The 21,754-nt window shown below is 48.5% G+C and overlaps 1 protein-coding gene across 2 annotated transcripts in view; it reads right to left on the bottom strand.

Moving 5' to 3' along the window:
- The window catches only part of GCN1 (GCN1 activator of EIF2AK4), a 59,156-nt gene that overhangs the window by 33,742 nt on the left and 3,660 nt on the right, over window positions 1-21,754 (bottom strand). For both annotated transcript variants that reach the window (XM_079942588.1, XM_079942589.1), the window contains exons 2-22: window positions 20,588-20,690; window positions 17,173-17,236; window positions 16,507-16,638; window positions 15,911-16,019; window positions 12,950-13,048; window positions 12,725-12,859; window positions 11,835-11,903; window positions 11,597-11,705; window positions 10,924-10,998; window positions 10,543-10,671; window positions 9,995-10,045; window positions 9,617-9,715; window positions 9,222-9,395; window positions 7,362-7,514; window positions 5,996-6,088; window positions 3,831-3,906; window positions 3,520-3,679; window positions 2,305-2,494; window positions 2,089-2,213; window positions 1,147-1,325; window positions 444-537 (exon numbers count right to left, since the gene is read on the bottom strand). In XM_079942588.1, coding sequence (XP_079798714.1) covers window positions 444-537; window positions 1,147-1,325; window positions 2,089-2,213; window positions 2,305-2,494; window positions 3,520-3,679; window positions 3,831-3,906; window positions 5,996-6,088; window positions 7,362-7,514; window positions 9,222-9,395; window positions 9,617-9,715; window positions 9,995-10,045; window positions 10,543-10,671; window positions 10,924-10,998; window positions 11,597-11,705; window positions 11,835-11,903; window positions 12,725-12,859; window positions 12,950-13,048; window positions 15,911-16,019; window positions 16,507-16,638; window positions 17,173-17,236; window positions 20,588-20,690 — 2,418 coding nt within the window. The remainder of the gene's footprint in view (window positions 1-443; window positions 538-1,146; window positions 1,326-2,088; window positions 2,214-2,304; window positions 2,495-3,519; window positions 3,680-3,830; window positions 3,907-5,995; window positions 6,089-7,361; window positions 7,515-9,221; window positions 9,396-9,616; window positions 9,716-9,994; window positions 10,046-10,542; window positions 10,672-10,923; window positions 10,999-11,596; window positions 11,706-11,834; window positions 11,904-12,724; window positions 12,860-12,949; window positions 13,049-15,910; window positions 16,020-16,506; window positions 16,639-17,172; window positions 17,237-20,587; window positions 20,691-21,754) is intronic.

Below are 21,754 nucleotides of genomic sequence, written 5' to 3'. Positions count from 1 at the left end.
AAAACAAAAAACAAAAAACCGAGGGAGGAGCAAACAAAGGCTCTGAGACAGGAAAGAGCCCTGTGTGCTTTGCTCCTGTCAGAACCAGTTCTGTCACTGCCGAATAGAGCAATAAACCACGATGCCCCAGCGGCTACACTGTGCCAGGCCCTATGCCTACTATCAAGAGGACAGATAGGTCCCGGCCTTCCAGGAGCTGCGGGGACAGGCATGGAATCAAGCAACACCACTTAGCAGAGGAAATACATGAACTACTGCCAGCAGAGAGAAAAATTTGTTTTCCTTGAGTTGGGCGTAGAGAAAGCTACCTGAGAAAGGGCAGATAAAGAGTGTGGCAGTAGGACCCAGGATCAGTGGGGAGGTCGGAGGAGTGTGCCATGGGTCAGGATGACCCAAGAGACCCGCCTGAGGCCACCCCGTGTGTGAGGCCTCCACGTACCCACCTCCTTCAGCTCCAGCTCGATGATCTGCTCCTTGAAGGAGTAAGCTTTGTTCTCTCGCTTCATGTTGGCCTTTTTTATGCTGTCCTGCTGGGCACTGAAACACCAGAGCAGGTGATCAGCCAGGTTCAAAACAGCCACCAGGCCCTTCAGCCTCCCACCAGCCATAAAACCCCAGCTAGTTTTTAAGTCATATGCACCAGGAAAGTGCTGGATACTCTACATGCTCTTGTATCCCAGGCCTAAGTACTGTGCCTAGAACACAGCAAGCACTCCTCCAATCAACAGATAGATTGTTTCATTTACTCCTCACAAGACCCTACAAAGGACACATAGTCTCCATCTGACAGGCACTTCTCTGGTGGTCCAGTGGTTAAGAATCCACCTTCCAATGCAGGGGACACAAATTCAATCCCTGGTTGGGGAACTAAGATCTCACATGCCACGGGGCAACTGAGCCCAAGCACTACAACTACTGAGCCCGCGCGCTCTAGAGCCCACGTGCCACAGCTAGAGAGAAGCCCGTGCGAGGCAACCAAGAGGGCGCGTGCTGCAGGGAAAGATCCCGCATGCTGCCACGAAAGATCCCGCGTGCTGCAACTAAGACCCGACGCAGCCAAATAAATTAATTAATTAAAAAAAAAAGGAAAGAGAAAAAAAAGAAAACTAAGGCTTGGGGCTATTGAGCCCATGAGTGGGGGCTCACCTCTGGATGATGGATTTGTCGTACAGCTCCCCGGCAGGGGTCTGCATAATAGCAAACTCCTCCCGTGTCACCTGGCACAGCGCTGGGTTCTGCACGGAAGCGGTGATGGTGCTGATGAGCTGAGGGAGGACCCGGTCTGGGGACAGGATGGAGAGGGAGCCCATGGCATTCATGGAAGACTGCCAGACAAACACAGACATGGTCAGTGAGCGCCACAGCTGGCACTGGAGAGGGGTCCTGCCAGGCCTAAATGCCCCAGGCAATGGCTCCCCTTCTTCTTGCCACTGCCTGCTCTTTCTGAGCACTGCCTACTGGAGTGGACAAGCATAGTGTGTGTCTGCCTTCTCAGCGAGCTGTACCTACCCGGTACTAGCACCCTGATTTGGGGGACACATTCCTCTCCCAATCTCATCTCCGTGGTTCAGGTGGAGCTGACCCCACCCTCTCCAGAGGTGGGCACGTGACCCAGACCAGGATGGGCCTCAGGATAAGCACAAGACCCAAGTCAGGTCAAGCAGGGCAGTAAGACCCCATGCCAGCTGAAATGACTGGAAAACGCAAGCTTTTCCCACTGGAGCTGATGGGGGACAAGAAGCCTGGAATAGCTATCCTGCTACTAAAAAGGGGAGACTGAGAATGGAGCCCATACCGTGGAAAGCAGAGATGGGACACAGATGGATGAGACAGAGAGATGGACAGAGAGCAAGAGATACACCACCTACAAGGTCCTGAAGACACCTGAGTCCCTGTCCAGTCACATCCTGGGTCTTACCAGTTAGATGAGGGAACAAGCAAGTTCCCTATTGTGCTCAAACTAGTTTGCACTTTCTGCCACATGAAACCCAAGGGTTCAACCCATTTTTCATCACACCTTCACCTGTTTCTCTGAATCTCCCGTCTGGACTCTGACCTGAGACCAAAACCAGCTCACATGCCAATTACCTGGTTCAGGGGGCTCTGTGTGGTGATCCTGGGAATGATCTGATCCAGGTGCCTAGTAATGAAGGCTTCCGGATCGATCTTCATCCTGGCAAGAAGTGCTGGCCACAGGCCAGATTGCACAGCGACTGAAGGGAAGGGGAGCTCTTTGAGGCCTTCTGCCCGGCCTGCTCCTACAACACAGTCCCCGCCCCTCCAATACCCGCCCCAGGCACGCACCTAAGGACGGGTGGTGGGAGATGATCAGCATCTCCTGGGCCAGCTGCTCTGTGTTGGTGACATCACCTTCCAGCCCTGGCACCCCAGAGATGATGCACAGAGCCTCCTGCAGGACCCGCGGAGGCACGTAGGCCTTGCCCGCCTCAGTCACCTCCCCAGCATCGGTCACAAGAGCCTCTAAGGGCAGCACCTGTGGGGAGACAACACATGAGCCCCACTGCTCAGAGCCCCGTGCAGGCCTGGCACACAGGAGATGAAGATGCCAGGGAGGCAGCTGCCTCTCATTCATGTTGTTCTCTGGGCTCCCTGCTGGTGTGGATACTGACACCCAGTGCCCGGCACTGGGACCCACAGGTTATGAGATGGGCCTGGAAGGAAGCACCTAAAACAGCCCACAGGGGGAAAGAAGGCAACAGACACTGGTCCAGGGGACCTACCCTGAGACTGCAAGTCTGTCACTGGCCCACATCCCTCAAGCAGGCTTAGGGAAGGAGGGAAGCAGTGAAACAGGGCACAAAGAGCACTGAAACTAGGAGCCGGGTCTTGCGGGTCAACTCCCAGTTCTGCCACCCACTGGCTGGGGGACCCTGAGCAAGTCATTTCAGCTACCGGAACCCTGGACAACTCATACAAAATAAGCATAGTAAGCCTGTCAGCCTTTTAAAGGCATTGTGAAAAACTGAAAGGGACAATGGGTAGAAAACACTTTAAAAATTATAAAGTGCTTTAAAAATGAAGTGTTTTTTGGGCTTCCCTAGTGGTGCAGTGGTTGAGAGTCCGCTTGCCGATGCAGGGGACGCGGGCTCGTGCCCCGGTCCAGGAGGATCCCACATGACGCGGAGCGGCTGGGCCCGTGAGCCACGGCCGCTGGGCCTGCGCGTCCGGAGCCTGTGCTCCACAACGGGAGAGGCCACAGCAGTGAGAGGTCCGCATACCGCAAGAAAAAAAAAAAAAAGAAGCGTTTTTCCATTACTCAAGAATAAAAAGGTTGAGCTACATGTCATAAAACATGGGAAGAAAGAAAAGCATCTGAAAAGGAAAAGGAATTATATGAAACAAGGTGTTACCCAAACTCCAGGGCAGAAGATTCTGGCATCACACAGAGTCTGAGTGAGTGAGAACAGCCCAGGAGCAGTCTAGTTAAAATCCCACAGCATAAGCAGGGTCAGCTAAGGGGGTCTGAGAGCCCCAGTTCTGCAGCCCAGATGCCCTGACCTTGTGAGAACTGAGGACAGTCTTCAGCTCCTCCAGGAGTCCATAGGCCAGCTTGAAGCCCCCGAGAGCAGAGAGCAGCTTCCGAACCGTCTGCTGGGCCTGCCTGCGCACGTGCCAGGTGCGGCTCAGGAGCACCGCCACCAGAGCCCGGTGGTACTGCCTGCAGCAGAGGGACAGGGCGTCCTGGGGTAAGGCCAGGTGTGGGGGTCTCCACAGCCAGCCTTCCACCCCTCACACACCGCCACGTCTCAGGCTCCTGTCAGGGTTTGTGTCATTTGGCCAAAGGGGAAAAGTAAACAAGCCCCACGTACTGAACTTTGTTGCCTGTGAGTCTGTGCGGATGGTCAAGGAAGAGTCTCTCTGTCAGATGCAGCACGGTACAGAGGGCTGGCGGGGGGGACAGAAACAGCACAAGTGTTTTTAAAATAGAGAACACATCCAGAAAGAACTGGGAAGAGCTGGAAAATGAACACCAAAATGTAAAGGGAAAGTTACAGTTCACTAGAATTTTTTTTAAGTTTTTATTTTATATTGGAGTATAGCTGATTAACAATGTTGTGTTAGTTTCAGGTGTACAGCAAAGTGATTCAGTTATACATATACATGTATCTAATGAATTTTCTTTTTTGCTAACTACACACGTGTATTCTTTTTTTAACATCTTTATTGGAGTATAATTTCTTTACAATGGTGCACTAGTTTCTGCTTTATAACAAAGTGAATCAGCTGTACATATATATATATCCCCGTATCTCCTCCCTCTTGTGTCTCCTCCCATACTCCCTATCCCACTGCTCTAGGTGGTCACAAAGCACCAAGCTGATCTCCCTGTGCTATGCGGCTGCCTCCCACTAGCTATCTATTTTTTACATTTGGTAGTGTATATTAAGTCCATGCCACTCTCTCACTTTGTCCCAGCTTACCCTTCCCCCTCCCCACTTCCTCAAGTCCATTCTCTACATCTGCGCCTTTATTCTTGTCCTGCCCCTAGGTTCTTCAGAACCTTTTTTTTTTTTTTTTTACATTCCATATATATGTGTTAGCATACGGTATTTGTTTTTCTCTGCCTGACTTACTTTACTCCGTATGACAGACTCTAGGTCCATCTACCTCACTGCAAATAACTCAATTTCGTTTCTGGTTATGGCTGAGTAACATTCCATCGTATATAATGTGCCACATCTTCTTTATCCATTCATCTGTCGATGGACACTTAGGTTGCTTCCATGTCCTGGCTATTGTAAACAGAGCTGCAATGAACATTGTGGTACATGACTCTTTTTTTTTTTTTTTTTTTTTTTTTTTTTTTTTACATGACTCTTTTTGAATTATGGTTTTCTCAGGGTATATGCCCAGTAGTGGGATTGCTGGGTCGTGTGGTAGTTCTATCTTTAGTTTTTTAAGCAACCTCCATATTGTTCTCCATAGGCACACGTGTATTTTGGAACAAGCAAAAGTATATTCAATGTCCTGTGATAAACCATAACAGAATATGAAAAAGAATGTATATATACGTGTAACTGAATCACTTTGCTGTACAGTAGAAATTAACACATTGTAAATCCAACTATACTTCAATAAAATAATTTTTTTTTTTAATTACTATGCAGTTCTAAAAAAGAATGAGAGTGCTCATTATATACTGACGTGAAATTATTTCCAAATCTAGACAGCACAATGCATACAGTAGGAATATTAACACTTGTGTAAAAAAGGCAGAGAACTGATACATAAGGTTATTTATTGGTATAAATATAAAATATCAAAGATACACAAGAAGCTGATAAAATTGGTTCTCCATGGCCAGGGACACTGTGTGGCTAGAGATCAAAGCAAGGGTATAACTTTCAGTGTAGACTCTCTTGGGTCTTTTTTTTTTTTTGTATTATGTGAATATATCTCCTATTCAAAAATTAGCGAAACATTTTTTAAACATCAGGAAGTGACTAACAGTTGTAGCTCATTAAGAGAATGTTGTGATTTGTCAGTAAAAAGGCTTTTCCAATCACCAATTAGCGGCAGATACTTCTAAGGCAACCTAGAATTTTAAACATACATTTAAAGATCAACTGTTCCTTCTCTGCCAAGATAGAAACCAGTAGTTCTTCTATCTCCTGGTGTGGGTGGAGCCAGCCACACTTCGCCAGAGCTTCTCAGCTGCCTCTCAGTGCACGAAAACCTCTACGACAGCACCAATTACCCAGTCAACTATAATTACACCTAATATCACAGCTCCACAACTATTAGAGTGCTGTCTCCACAAATCTCCCACTTCCCTCCCATTTCCCTAGCCTTCCACATCCCACAGGAGTACATTCATTCCCACAAAAGCTGAGCTGTTGGCCAGATCACTCTGCTCCAGGTTTTTGCTGAGCTGTCTGGTCAAAACAACAGGCAGTCAGAGAAGGATCCTCTCTGAAGACCCACCAGAGACTCAGCCCCAAACTCGACTTCAACTAAGGGGGTAGTGACTCACCATCCTCTGAAGCCATGAGCAGGAATTTGTCAGAAGTGAAAACCTGCTTCTTCTCATCCAAAATTAGCTGCCAGAAACTGCTCAGTTTGGCCTCTGCAAGAAACAAAAGGTCACTCTACCACACAGCCCCCCACATGCCAGGGCTAGTCCCCGCCATGCTGAAGCTGCGGGGGCTGGCTTTGCTGACAGACTCTCCGCTGTTGCAGCAGGCAGGAGTTCTCCCTCAGCGGGGGCGGGTCACTCCCAGGCTCACTGTCCTCCGGTTCCGAGAACTAACCGGTTCTTCTGGTGGCATTGCCTATATGAAAAGCTTTGGTGGTTCTCTGCAGCCCACAGGAGCCCAGATGAGCTGCTTCCCACCTGGAATTCCCACCTGTTCCAGGTGCCAGGCTGAACTACTTGAGGTCCACATGTGGTGCTTTCCCCGCCCTTCCCTCATTTGAACTCACGCTGGGCCAGCTAGTGAAAACCCTTCTAGCCCTCAGGGCCCTAGTTCAAATGCTCCCTCCTTCATGAAGCTTTTCCTGACACCCAACCCCTAAACTAAAAGAAATCCCTCCTTCAAAACTGCTCTTATGCCACATTTTGCCTTAAACAACAGATAACTTTTGCATATCCTCTCTCCCAGTAGAGTAAAGCAGCTTAAAATTTGCTGAAACAGGGTCATGTTCTGCCTCCCCGCCACAGAAGTAGCCCAGTGCCTTGGTATATAGTCAGATGGCACACAATAATATATATGAAAAGAGCTGAACTCCATTTCTAACCACAGGAATAAGTTCAGCTATGTCCCCATGCAGAGTAGGATGTAGACTAAATAAGCACAGAATACCGTGTAGCCACAAAAAAAGGAAAGCTCTTTTTGTTGTACTGATTTTGGAATCTTTTCCAAGATGTGTTCAGTACGCAATATGGCATGTATAGTATGTCACCCAGCATGTTTCGGCAATTACACATTCATCATCTCTAGACACGAAACTGGATAATACTATCCAAGGAGGGAAACTTAGTGGCTGGAAGACAGGATGGCTAAGGGGAAGCTTTTAATGTTATACCCTATAAATGTATAACCAATTAAAAACAACGTCCCACTTATCATCTGCAGGGATGAGCCTCAGCGTTGCACTGTGCAGCGGGAGTGCAGCCAGGGGACTCTGTCACTGTCCTCCTTTGCCATGTTGCTCCAATGCTCCAGGACAGGGGCTTGTAGATAAAATTCATCCCTGCAGGTGACAAGTGGCCCTACGACTGCCCAGTGTGGTAAGTGGCCAAGCTAATCCTGTAAAATCCTAAATATCAAGGCACTCCTCCCAAGGACTCTGAAAGAGGCCCTTGTCTGCTAGCATCCTGGACATCTCTGGACTCTTACCAGCCTGTGAGTCAGCCATCGAAAGCTTTGAGAGCAGCAAGGCAGCAGCGACCCCTTCGGTGACTACGGGAACCTGAGTGCTTTGGGAGGCTGCCTTCTCCACTGCCTGGATGAGCAAGGGCAACAAGTCCAGGGCCTGCAACAGTGTGTCACCTGTGGAGATAGGACCAGCACCTTACAGAACACCCCAATCGCAAGGAGGCAAGATTACTTGAGAAAGGAGTTATTCACCCATGTCTGAATGGTTAACACCCTTCAGTTACCTTTCAAATATCTCAAATAAGTGGAAGTAAAATCTAGGACTTAAATCAAACTCTACAACCATAAAGCCAGAGCTAGAAGGGTCCTTACTAGTCCAATAGTCCAGGTATTCACTTGATGGATAAGGAAACAGACCAAGAGAGGTGAAGTGAGTTGCCCAAGGCCACACAGCTGGTTGAGGGAGAGCCAGGGCAAACCTCAAGTTGACTAATTTCTCTCTGGGGCTCTTCTCCCACACCAGACAACCTCCAGACCCAAATCCCAAAACCAGAACCAATCTGCTGACCCATGAACTAAACTCTGTTCAAATAAAAAAAAAGTAGAGGGCTTCCCTGGTGGCACAGTGGTTGAGAGTCCGCCTGCCGATGCAGGGGGCATGGATTCGTGCCCCGGTCCGGGAAGATCCCACATGCGGCGGAGCGGCTGGGCTCGTGAGCCATGACCACTGAGCCTGAGCGTCTGGAGACTGTGCTCCGCACGGGAGAGGCCACAACAGTGAGAGGCCTGTGCACCGCGCAAAAAAAAAAAAAAAAAAAGTAGAAACCTACTAAAACTATAGCTAAACCCACGTATGTGTGTGTATGTATGTATGTATGTATAATTTATTTAGGCTGCACGGGGTCTTCATTGCAGTGCACAGGCTTAGTTGCAGTATGTGGGATCTTAGTTCCTCGACCAGGGATCAAATCCGGGCCCCCTGCATTGGGAGCATGGCGTCTTAACCACTGAACCACCAGGGAAGTCCCAACCCACGTTTTCTTAATTACTAAATTGGTATATAGAGTATTTCACAGTGAAACAAGTATTTCATTTGGATGATGCCATGGATTTGAATCCAAGAAATGTATATTTTAAAGGTTTATTTTATGATTGTTTTTAAAGTATTAAGCAGAAGCAGCTCAAGCTAAAGAGACTAGGTTAAACCAAGACTTGGCTATTTAGAACTCAATCTAAAATCAAGTTCAATCAGTGCAGCAAAACTGCAAACTGATACACAAGTACAGACACTGTACAGAAGGGGGTCACCTCTCTAGGGGCAGCTCTGAAGTCTCCTAAACATTTTTTTAAACCCAGTCATCATAAGTTTAAACTTTAAGTGAAATATGAGCCCATCTCAGAGGTGGACATCAATATTAGAGATTTTTACTTTGGGGATCAAGCTCCTACAGATTTGAAGTTTCCCCTTGCTGTGCTTGGGAAGGAGGTAGATGCTCAGGCCCAAATGACAGGTTTGTTAGCACTGAAGCGAGGGCAGTTGTTGTTTCTAATAGGTCCAGTGTAAAGATTATATAATTTACACCTTATAAATCAGTCTTATCAGAATCATTTCTCCATGATTTCAGAAAACAGAGTGACAGGTTCTGGTTGTGGCTCCTCTCTGAATAAAGCTTTGTATTCTGAAGGTCTGATAAGGAGGAGAAGCCAGAAACTGTTGTGAAGACTGGGCTCTGATTCTAGGCTTTATGGATGACTAAGCTAGATGCTCCCAGTGGCTCAGGAGGAAATGATGCAAAAAAAGCTGGACCGAAAGGGAAAGCCTGGAACGGTGATGACGCCCTGAAGATCACCTCGATCACCTCTGTGAGGGAAGCATCTCACCTCGGAAGCAGACCAACATGCACTGCAGATAGGCGTGCCTCACTGCAGAGGTGGAGGTTTTAAGGCTGAAGGCTTTCTTGAACCATTCAGTGAGCTTCTTGGGCACTTCTGTGCAGAACCGGTTACACCAGAGAGCCAGGACAGAGGTGGCGTGCACCAAGGTGCCTTCGTGAACTAGGGCAAGAAGCAGAAGTCCAGTCAGCCCTATGTCTTAGACCCACATCACATCACTGCCAGTTGCATGCGAAAGCAAGTAGGAGTAAAGGGAGAGGAAGCAGTGATGCTTCAGGGAGAGGAAGCAGGGCCCTCAGAAGGGGTTCATGGCAGGCTCCAACTGTGAAAACCGGGGGTCAAGGATGGGTCCAGGCTGCACCCTCACCATGGTGCACAATTACCTTCTTGCTGGAGGAAGGGGATGAACAGCTCAGCCACGGTCCCACTCAGGACTTGACTGGAAGGCCCGGCCACCACGTGATGACTGACACTCCCGATCCCTGGAAGGCAGGGGATTCCCTGCTCAGCCCCTCATCAGCACAAAACTGCCAACACACCAGTCCTCCTGTCACTGCCCACCTCCCCAGCAGCCATGCCTCTCCTCTGGCCATGACTGACCCCCCACTCAATCCCCCATCAGACGTCCTGCCTTTTACGGAAGCCAGACTGGGATGTCCAAAACTGTCAGAGGTGTCAAGATCCGACGGACTCACCTTCCCTAACAGTTACGTTACACTACTACTACTACACTTCCTACTACCCGTAGAGAAATTCTGTACCTGAGAGGACGCTCATCTTCTGGGCTACAATAGTTAGTTTTCCTTCCGAGCCTGAGAGGAGAGATAGCAAAGATTCAAAATTCACATCTGCCACATTTCCCAAGGGGGTGAATAAGGTAGTCATGTGTGTGACATCAAGATACAGTTTCTGATTCCAGAAGCAGCCTTTCTATCATGTAGCTGGGCTTAACATCACATGTACTGGCTTTTTTTTTTTCTAACTAAAGAAATAAATAATATGTTCTTGCAGAAAATGTGACAAATAGAAAAAATATAAAAGCAACATCTAAAAATCACCCAGGTTCCCACTACCTAAAATATTATTAACATTTTGGTGTATTTCCCTCTATTTTTTCCCCCTATGCAAACGATAATGCCTATGCTTAAAACTGAGATCACCCCCATCCACACTGATCTGCACATGCTTCTTTCTGTTCATTCTTGACACAAGCAAACTCAGAGCACCAAGCCCCCAACAGGTCCCGGTGCCCAAGGAATGCCAGAGGCCACACCTTGGCCATCCGCATGCCCGGGAAGGACTTGCCCACCTCCGAGGATAGCAAACAGGTGCCTGGCCAGGGCTTCCATCGCCGAGGAGTCACTGCACTGGCGGACCAGGTTCTGCAGCGCCAGCACGGCTTCATCCATCAGGCGGGGGCTGTTGGACTTCAGCTGGCCTGGACACGGAGAGCCGCAACTCAGAAGCTGCTGAGAGCTGGGTAGCCAGGCTCTCATCTTTGTCTTCCCTGCTCCCAACTCTTCAATCCTGGCTCTGTGTTCCCATTATAAAGGATCTCAGGAAAGAAACTACACAACTGTAGTTTATTTCTAAACTGAGCTGTCTCCTACCCCTTTTTGTACAATAGGGATAAGTACAACCGAAGCCCAAGGTGCCATTCCAGGGGCTGGAGAGGGGTTGGGACACTCACCAGCCAGTCCTTTCACGATGTCCAGGGCATAATGGCTGAGATCGAGAGTCACTGATGCCAACAGACTGGAGATAGCTGAGGGGGACAGAAAGCACGCATCATGCTGGCCTCCAGGGGAAATGCCCGTTTCTGCCTGACTCCCCAGCCAGTGCTCAGGCCTGCTGTGTAGACACATAGGACATGACCACTCTTCATCTCTGTATGGTCACATGGTGGTCACACCTTTGTCCCACAGCTCTGCTGTAAAGCTGTATACTGCCCCATCCCAATCAGCAAAAAACTGCCCCTCCGACATTCCACCCACACCTCTTACCAAGATAAAAAGAGACAGAGACTCAACTCTCATATCCTATGGTTTCAAGTGCCACCTCCACACCAAGGTCAAACTGTCTAGAGCAGAGGTTCTTAACCTGGTTTCCGGAAGGTTCTTAGACCTCTAAAAATGTATGCAGTATTTTAAGTGGGTATACTTTTGTGCATTCTTCCAGCAAGAGGGCCCATTACTTTCAACATACTCTCAAAAGGGTCCCTGATCTCTCTCCCAAGGGCCCAATGAGGTAAACAGTGAATACATCTCCCCCCGCCCCAAGCACTTCCTGCTGCCAAGTAGTGGGGACCCGGCTTATCAGGCAACTTCATCTCCCTCCCACCATCCTGTTTGGCAGGAACCTACTTTCAAGAACATTCTCTGGACTCCTCAGTAAGGACTTCTGTATGGTGGGCAATATCAGATCCTTAAACTCCGAGTGGGACATGTATCGGAGCAGAGGGGCACAGTTATCCTACAAAGAGAAAGGGGTCAGGCACCCAGCCTTCGTGGGAACAGACCAAGAATAAAGGATGGTTCTGAATCACAGAATTTAAAATGGGATTTAGCTTGCCCAGGTGAGTAAGGGCCACCTCACACTCACCAACAGATACTTCTGAGGCTTTACTTTGCTCATCAAGATGTTCTTCACATAAAAATCCAGCAGGGCACTCTAGGGAATACAGAGACCTGGTTAGACCCTGACGTTCTGAGATCCCTCTTGTGGGACTGCTTCTAAAAAATACCAATCAGTGCCCCAAATGTCATGGTGTCAAGCATGAAGATCCCAGTGATCACTCCATTCCCCATCTAAAAGCCTTCCACAGCTTTCCATGGCTCCTAGGAGCAAGTCCAAGTCCTTGGCATGGCTCACAGGCCTACCTGCTACCCTCTTTCACCCAGACACCCACGTGCCCCTCCAACCGCACTTTGCCTCCTCTACATTCCTGCCCACATGCTGCTTTCTCTGCCCAAAATGCCCTTCCTCCCCTCTTGACCTTGTTAACGCCTATTCACCCTTTAAGGTCCTTCATCAGAGATGTGTTCCCTGACCCACAGCCTAAGACAAGTCCCAACCAGAGTATCACAGCCTCTTGCGCTTTTCCTTTGCAGCATGTCTCACAGAGATAATGAGATGACGATTATGTCTAACGGCAGCCTCCTCAGATTCAGTCCCGCCCGGGAAGGGATCACAGCTCCCTCACGCACTGCTGCATACCCAACACCTGGCACAGAGCTTGGCACAAGGCAGATGCTCAGTGTGGGTGAATAAATGACTGCATGAACAGGCAAATCATCATCCCGTTAACTATGGCAGGATCCATCCCAAGCCACAACTGGAGGGGAAACTTTCCAGCTCCTCAAAGTTCATATATCACCATGAAAGGCCGGGGTCTCAGGTGAGAAAACCAACAAACTCCAGATAAGGCCAGCAGCTGGGGGCCACCAGGGCAAAACAAGCTCCCCCTCCTTCCCTCCAGAGAGTCCACTTGCCTTGTGCCGATTGACCACGTCCATCTCCTTGTGTCTCGTGCAGAACTGCACCAGCAGCCCCAGCATAGCTGCATAGTTCTGGTTGGGTTCTAGGCTGAGAATGGCTGACAAGTATTGTTCCACCAGTCCCGGGTTCTGAAGAGGAACGGGTAAAGCAGGTGTATCAGACGGCAGTGGAGGTGGTAAGGAAGAAGAAATGACCGCCACCCTGCTGCCTCCTGTCACCTCTTTCCATAGTTTGGTGAGCTTCTTCACAGCACCATCCACGGCGTGCTTGTGGGAGCCGCCTAGCACCTCCAGCAGGAGCAGGCACTGCACCTCTACCTGCAGGGACAGGGAGGCTCAGGTCCGGACGTAAAATGGGAGCGGAGATCCCATGGCCCTCATAGCCTGCCCAAGACCTTCGTCAGGCCCGCCAGAACCTGAGGTCATCTCCGCCAGGCCTCTCCCACTCAATTCCAGCCAGATCCTCTTCCCTCCACCCCCTGCCCCCCGCCACTTAACCCTGTCCCGGATTTACATCTGTTCACTCAAGCACTTCTTAATAAGTATTTGTTGAGCACCTACTATGAGTCAGACAATGAAAACACCTGGAGAATAAGACAGACACGGTCCTTGCTTTCATGCACCTCATAGTCCAGAGGGAGAAAAAGATACTAAACAAATAAACACACAAATGAATACATAATTCCAGGAAGGTTAAGTGCCATGTGGGAAAAGGATAAGCATTCTGTTTCATATATTTCTTCATCTGCCTTGACTATTCCTTCATTAATTCTACAAGCAATGAACGCTGATGAAGTGGCAGGCACTATGCTAGGCACTGTGGATACAGAAGTGAACACTGATATGCTGATCCTGCCTGCAGGGGGGCCCACTATCCAACCCAGAGTGAAGCACCTAATAGGTGCTCAATTAAAAAGCCTCACAGGGCTTCCCTGGTGGCGCAGTGGTTGAGAGTCCGCCTGCCGATGCAGGGGACACAGGTCCGTGCCCTGGTCCGGGAAGATCCTACATGCCGCGGAGCGGCTGGGCCCGTGAGCCATGGCCGCTGAGCCTGCACATCCGGAGCCTGTTCCCCGCAACGGGAGAGGCCACAACAGTGAGAGGCCCGAGTACCGCAAAAAAAAAAAAAAAAAAAAAAGCGTCACAGAGACTGTATGTGCCACGAACACCCAAGGTCACTGGTGAGCAGTGGACTGCCACCCTGAGAAAAAAGGCATGCTTAAGAAGTCTGCCAAATTCCATTTGCATGTGTACAAAATGGCAGATGTACAAAGTTATTCATGGCAACAATTTTTTATAACAAAAGACTATAACAACATAAGTGGTCATAAACAGGGAACTAGTTATATCTAAACCGTGGTACATCCACTCAAAGGATTAGTAAATAGTCATAAAGAATGAGAAACTCTATATAATACTCTGGAACAAATCTAAATCCAGTTAAGGAAAAAAACACAAGGCGAAAGAAAAAAGTTTGTATGTATGCTACCACTTGTATAAAAAGGTCTATTTAGTCATATACACAGAGAATACCTCTACTACATAAGAAACTAGTAATAGAGGGGGACCGAGATGGCTAGGGAAGGGGTGGGAAGGAAACTGGTATATCATTCTACACCTGTTGAATACTGAACCTTTTTTAAAAAATTATTATTAAAATAGCTTTTTAAGCTTGCTGATATCACATTCAGAACTATATTGCTGTTCTTTCTTCCTGGAACGTTCTAACCCATAATCTGGGCATGGTTTTTTCTTTCATATCCTTCAGGTCCCTGCTCAAATGGTACCTCCTCCAAAGGCCTTCCTCCCACCATCACCGTCCACCCACTCTCTCTAGCCTCCTGCCTGCTTTTCTGCTGCACGACTCCACACCTTGTCATTTATATGTGGACCTGTTTGTGTCCACCCTCTCCCCACAACTGAAAGCTATGAGAAAGTAAGGTCCTCTCACCTGTCCCCTGTTTCAGCCTCAGCTCCTCGAACAGCACCTGACACGCAGGGGGCCCTCAACAAATACTTAAGGGACTGAATGAACTACTCCTATGTGTATAGTCAACATCAGCAATGAGCAAAGGAAAAACCCAGATTCAAGACACAGAAACCACCACCACGGTTTCAAGCTCCTGATGCATCCTGTCCCATAAACACAACTCCGGGGTTGACCCCTCCCCCTCACTAACCCACACTGACTTACCTTGGATAACGGTTATAAGAATTCATTGGAGACATGCTAGTGAGGGAGCCCATGATAAACCATCTTACAAGAAGGCCTTTTGGTAACAATGGAACCCACACTCTGAAGGTGGTTTTCCAGCATATCCACTACCTGTGAGGTTTCAGTGTTCTTATCCTTCCATCAACTGCTGATGGTCAATCTATGGTCATCCCCAGAAGTATGCTGGATAAGCTCCCAGGGATGAGGCCTCAATAAGTCTTACAAGCTGGCTGTGTCAGGCAGAGGCGCTCACTCCTCATTTACCTGCACAGCCCTCTGTAAGTTTCTACAGCCCTTTCACACCTCTTCTGAGCCCATCTTCATGGCAACTCTTTGAGGCGGATGGGTGAGTGGTACTTTTCCCCATTTTTGCAGCAATGGGAAATGGGCTCCGAAATTAGGTATCTGGCCAAATCTCATGGCCAAGAGTCAAATCCATACCAAGATCCTCAGACTCCTTTTTTGTTAAACCGTAAGACCATCCCTCTTGCCCTCCACTAAGCATATCTAGACATTCAAAAGAATCTCCCAACCTGGCCTATTGGGCCATCTCTGGTTAGCAGACATGCTGAAAGGCAAGATAGGGAATGTGGAAGGAGCAGGCACAGAACGGGAGGAAAGAATTGGTATTTTCTGGGTTACTTGTTTTCTGCCTATCTTCCCCATTCTGGCCTGTCACGTCTTTCTCACATGCCATGAAGGCAGGGACCACGTTTCTCTTGCTCATCACTGTATTCCCAGGGCCTAGCACCATGCCTGACCCAGGAAAGCTCAAAGATATTTGATAAATAGACGAATGTTATTATGCTGCACTCATGCCCATCCACCAAAGTCACACACCTCAGGGTAACTCAAAGTGCCTGGTCACCCAGCACTAAGAGCACTGGCCAGGGAAGGTGCTTAAACATGTCCCAACTCTGTGCAAAGAGCTGACCGGCACGACTGCAAAGACCCGGGGAACCTACCAGTTTGCTCCAGATGTCTCCTTGCCGCTTGGCTCTCGAGGGAAAGACAATGCGCACCAGTAGGCAGGTCCAGGACAGGGCCAGCAAGGCAGCCGAGCCACTGCTCTTACTGAAAGGGGAGGGGAGGGGAGGGGAGGGATGAGGTCAGAGCAGCAGCCTCCATCTTGAGGACGAATGCTCACCGCAAGGCCTTGCCTGCTATGCAAGACCCTCCACTGACCTAACTGGAACTGGAAACTTGTTCCCCACAAATCATCTGTGACAACTCAGGACAAGGAGTGCCAAACTCCCACCTCTTAGCACTCACAACTATAAATCAAAAGGATGGTTTCCTCCATTCAGTGCCTAGTGGGCATTTGGTTTCTCCTTAAAATGGCCTTACTTCCACTGGTTTCCCAACCCTGTTCCTCAGGAAAGTGGTTTCTCCGCTGGGCCTGACATCTTGGCTTCTCCGTCCATACAGAAGGCAGACTGCCGGCACCCCTCAGAGTTTCAAAGGGGAAAGGGGCAGGCATGTTCACGCCTGCTCACCTGCACCGGCTTCTCACGAGTAGGACTCCACCAACCCCCAGTGGGCCACCACCTTTACCTCTTACCTGGGGACACCTGCTTTGGAGCCAATGCCTGAAGACTGCAGAGAGTGCAGAAGGTTCCTAGCAGTGGCTTCTGGCTGGGCCTCAGCCAACTGCTGGATTGCTGCCTGCAGAGCCCTGCGTGAGGCTGCATCTCTAGGAGGAGGAAAGAAGGGGAAGGTGAACATGTGGACTCGAGGCAGGGGTGGGGGGCTTAGGCCAAGCCTGGTCTTTCTCAGGAAAATTAGACTGCACTGTATTCCAGTGGGTCATAGATGATGGGATTAGGAAGTAACTGGATAAATCTACCTCATCTGAGAGTTCTGGAAGCATCTAATAAGGGCAAATGAGCCTTAAGGCTGTAAGCACAACATCTACCTTTAGGGAACACTTACTATAGGCCTCAAACTAGGCCAAGTGCTTTTACACACATGACCGGTGCCAGCATAGAGACTGAGCACTCAACGTGGCAAGCAACGTTCCAAGAACTTGACTCTTACTGACAACCACCTATGAGGTAGGTAAAAGCAACATCCCTGTTCTGCAGATGAGGAAACTGAGGCACAGAGAGGTTCAGTAACTTGTGCAGGACCCAGGCAGTCTGGCTCCAAAGCCTGGGCTCTAACCACTACCCTATACCACATTTCTGCACAAACTGCTCTGGACACTGGGCCTTTGATCGGGACTCACCTGTATCGATGCAGAGTCAAGCAGAATAATTTGCAGAGGCCTTTCACTGCTCCCTCTGGCAGATCTAAAACCAAAGATTACACAGGGGTTAATAAAATAAAATCTACTCAATAAAATCTACTTCCTGGGCATCTGCTCGAGCCAGGCATTCTGCTGACATGACCTCTGCCCACTGGACACTCCCCGGGCGTTTGAGATAGAATTCCCAACAGGAAAAAGTAATGACAAAATAGGACTCTAAAGAAACATCTAGCACGGGAAGGCTCTCGGACAAACATCTGTTAAATGAATGAAACTAAGGCAAGACAAGTGCCCTCGAAATTTAACATGCTTTCGAGTGGAGGTGCTAGAGTACAGGAAATGTTCTGCTTCTTGATCCGGGTGCTGGTTACACGGCTGTGTTTAGTTTGTGATAATTCAGCGACCTGTTCACTTATGATATGTGTACTTTTCTTTATGTACGTTCTAATAATTGGTTTTAAAACATAGGACAAAACTTAAGTACTATGAGGGATCAGAAAAGAGAAGAACACCTATAACAGAGAGGTTTCTGAAGATTTTAAGGACACAGAAGCTTGGCCTAACAGATGAGTAGGCTGTGGACAAACGGAAAGAGGGGCCTGCATGCAGAGTGGTGTTAACAACATGAGCAGAAGTGCACAGGATAAGAAGGCACAATGCCTGTGCAGGGCGCGTGAGGAGGAGGAGGAATAACAACACCCGACACTTAACCAGTGCTCATGAGGCACCAGGCCCTGCTCTAAGCATTTTATATACATTAACTCAATTCCTGTAAGGTGGGTACTGCAATTGAGCTCATTTTTAAGATGAAGAAACCAAGGCATGGAAAACCAAGCACGCCAGCTGAGTGAAAGAGAAACTAGTGAAACAATAGTGCTCAATAACGGAGAGCCAACCTGTGACAGGTTCTGCATGCCAGACTGAAGCCCGCAGACAAAGAGGGGAGGGTCTGACGGGGGAAATGTACGCTGAGTGTCAGACTGACCAGCGTGGGAGGCACCGAGAGCAGGAGGCCCACAAAGGGCTTGCACAGGGCCTCACATTTCAGGCACCCGAACGATGGGGGCATGGGGAATGAAGGAGGGGCAGGCACCCAGCTCCCCCAGGGTCCTGAGCCTGGTATTGGTCCATCTGATTTGAGGCTACCTCAGTAACGGAGGAAAAGAGTGACTGGAGCCGGGAACAGGTTGTGGCTAAGAGAACAGTGGTAATAACAGCTAACAGACACTGGGCGTTGACCATAGCCAGGCACCGAGTCAAGCACCGTCCCCATGTGTTCTCATTCACTCCTCACTCCCAGGAGACAGGCTCACAGGTTAAGTAACCTGAACCGGGTCCCACAGCCTGTAAGTGGCAGAGCCATGGCTAGAACGCAGAGCCCTTCACCTCTGACTCTGCACTAGACGCCTGTGACTGGAAAGAACAGGCACAGCAGACACCGCCTCAGAGTCTCAGGCTTCAAGTACAGTGAGGCAGAACTGCGGAGAGCATCAGAGGCCTCAGGGCCAGACTGGGCTGAGCCAGGCCGACCATCCGCATCGACAGCTCTGAGGAAGACTTCAACTCCTCGCCCTGGCAGAAAACACCTTGCACCACTGCACCACCTCTGATGAACTCTCCTGGTGACCTGCTTGCTACCCTAACAAAAGGAGAGGCCAGAAGAGTTACCACTATGCAATGACTCCTCCTTAGACTCAAAATCAGGAAATTGAGAATTAACAATTTCATATGGGAGGTTAACTTCCCCAATCAACTTGTATATCAAAGACTACTAAACATTTTACAAACGTAATTCACCCTGAATTGTAGAATTTCAGGGTGACTGAAGAGTAGAATCACCCTGAAAAGGCCCTGAGTAGTTCATAAACTTCACCCACACATGTCGAACTCCTTACTCCACAAAATGGGGAAAAGTGTAGTATTCAGCTGTTACTTAGCATGCAGTCAGCCATTATGGTTCAGGGAGTCCAGCTAGCATCTATCACATGGCAGCCTTTTCTAACTAGAACTCTGTTCAGAAGTGACCAGAAAGACTTTTGAAGGTGCCATAACACTCATATGCTAAAGTTCTGATCCACAGGAGAATCTCTCAGAAGCTCACAAACAGCAATTTACTTAATTTACACACTACTTTAACAAGCTTGGGTATGTAACCAGGCAACAGTAGATCAGAAGCAGCGAATGAGAATGGGGGTGAGAGGGTGGTAGGAAGTAGGCTTTTTCCTAACAACAAGTGAAAGCTGACAGAAACGGAGACCCAATTCTATACCGCCATGGTTCTCAAACTGCAGCAAACACAGGAATCACCTGCGGCTTGTTAAAACACAGACTCTGGGTTCCACCTGCAGGGTTTTGGGGAATCTGAGTCTCTGGGGTGGAGCTGAGAATTTGTATCTCAAACAAGTTTTGAGATGATGCTGATACTGCTGGTCTAGGGACCACATTCTGAGAACCAATGCTGTATAGTAAAAACACACCAAAAGGAAACTCAAAACTAATGAGCATTTATTGGTTGAAGGCACACTAGTCTTATACATGCCCCATAATTTGCAGCAAGAGCCCTCGGGTTATGGTACAGAATCAGGGTAACTACATGTGCTCAGCATTTCCCAAAATGTGGTGCCCAGACCCTGAACAGGTTTTTGGCAAAAATGAGGTTCAAGGAAACACTGGATTAAAATGTGACATCTGGGCTTCCCTGGCGGCGCAGTGGTTAAGAATCCACCTGCCAGTGCAGGGGACAAGGGTTCGAGCCCTGGTTTGGGAAGATCCCACATGCTGTGGAGCAACTACTGAGCCTGCGCTCTAGAGCCCGCTAGCCACAACTACTGAAGACTGTGCGCCTAGAGCCCGCGCTGCGTGACAAAAGATGCCACCGCAATGAGAAGCCCACGCACCGCAACGAAAAGTAGCCCCTACTAGCCGCAACTAGAGAAAGCCCACGCGCGGCAACGATGACCCAACACAGCCAAAAATAAATAAAATAAATTAAAAAATAAAAGAAATAAAATGTGACATCTCACAAACTTACATGATCTTGGAATCCTTTACTAGCCAATCACTTGATACCATCTTGCTTGTTTTCACGGAACACTGACTGGGAAAAATGGTGCCCCCGGTCATAAAGAAAATGTTTTTCCATCCAATAAATCACTTAAGAAAGACTGCTGGTATCTTTTAGAACTATTTCCAATCAAAATGGTTAAAACTGGTAAAAAGGTTTGGCGCCTAGAAGGATAAACTCTCCACCAACCCAACTGCTTCAGTGCAGATTATAACAAGCAAATACTGACAGTGAAGACAGAAGTTGCTGTGAGGGGAAAAGAAGGCCATGGTTCTAAGCAGAGAACCCCATTTAGTTTGAAATGAAATCAATGAAATGAAAAAAAAATACCTTTTCCAGCAATACATTTCCCCAGCTCACTGAGGATCTCTCTCCGTTCCTTCACACTGGCTGTTGTCACCTTCCCTGCAAAACGCTTTAGTGTCTCAGAAACCTGTGAAGACCAAGCCCACAGAGAAAAATTTCAGCAGTCAAACTACAAAACATTGCCCGGGCAGGGGGGGCGGAAACAGAGAGAGCGAGCAAGCTGTGGGAGGTGCAGAACTCAGTGAAGCTCTCTCTAACCAAAGGTTTCTCAACCTCCACACTCCTGACTTTGGGGGCTGCCTTTATACATCGTAGGATTTTGAGCAGCGTTTCTGGCCTCTACCCAATGGACACCAGTAGCAGCACCCCATCCTCCCACCACAGCTGCGGCAACCCCAACTGTTTCCAGACATTGTCAAACATCTCCTGGGGGACACAATCACCCCCAGTTGAGTGAGATGTACTGCTTTTAACCCAACCAGTCAGCCACTCAGTATACCTCATTTAAACGTCGACAAAAAGAGGCAAGGTCAAAGGCAAAGACCTCAGGACAGAAAATATCCCTTCCAAACTATGCAAAATCTAGGAAGGGCCTACTAAATGCCAGGTATGTTCCCTTTATATTATCTCTTGTAAACCTCCCATAAGAAGGAGTATCCTGGCAACTCATAAACACAGTTGGCTAGCAGGTAAAAGGTCAAGAAATTGAATCCCAGCTCTGCCTCCTACCAGCTGTGGAAACTCAGTCAAATTATGTCATTTCCTTGATCCTCTGATTCCCCATCTATACAGGCAACAGCACCTACCTCATGACTGTTAAACAGAGACTAAATGAGACAGTGTATGTAGAGCATTTACCTCTCATCCTGAGCACAAAATCAGCTACTACTACCAGCAAGCCTTCCAGACAGGCACCATATCCCCATTTCACAGGTGATGAAGAAACCAACTCCCAGAGAGGAAGCCACTGCTCAGACTGGACCTGTGGGCCACAGCACCTGCATTTCCGAAACTAAACCTGAAACCAACAGGTCTAAAAACTGATGCTAACAAGTCCTTAGCTTTCAACCACCATCCATGTTACCACAACTGCATCCCCTGCACAGGAACATAAGCATAAGACCTAGAAAGAGGGGCAGTTTGCAAATATTCCTGAAAATCTGGCTCCTGAACAATATTCTACAGGCTACA

The sequence above is a fragment of the Stenella coeruleoalba genome (assembly GCF_951394435.1).
Source record: "Stenella coeruleoalba genome assembly, chromosome: 14".
Lineage (NCBI taxonomy): Eukaryota > Metazoa > Chordata > Mammalia > Artiodactyla > Delphinidae > Stenella > Stenella coeruleoalba.
The sequence above is the reverse complement of the archived record's forward strand: the minus strand, read 5'-3'. Positions and strand labels throughout refer to the sequence as shown.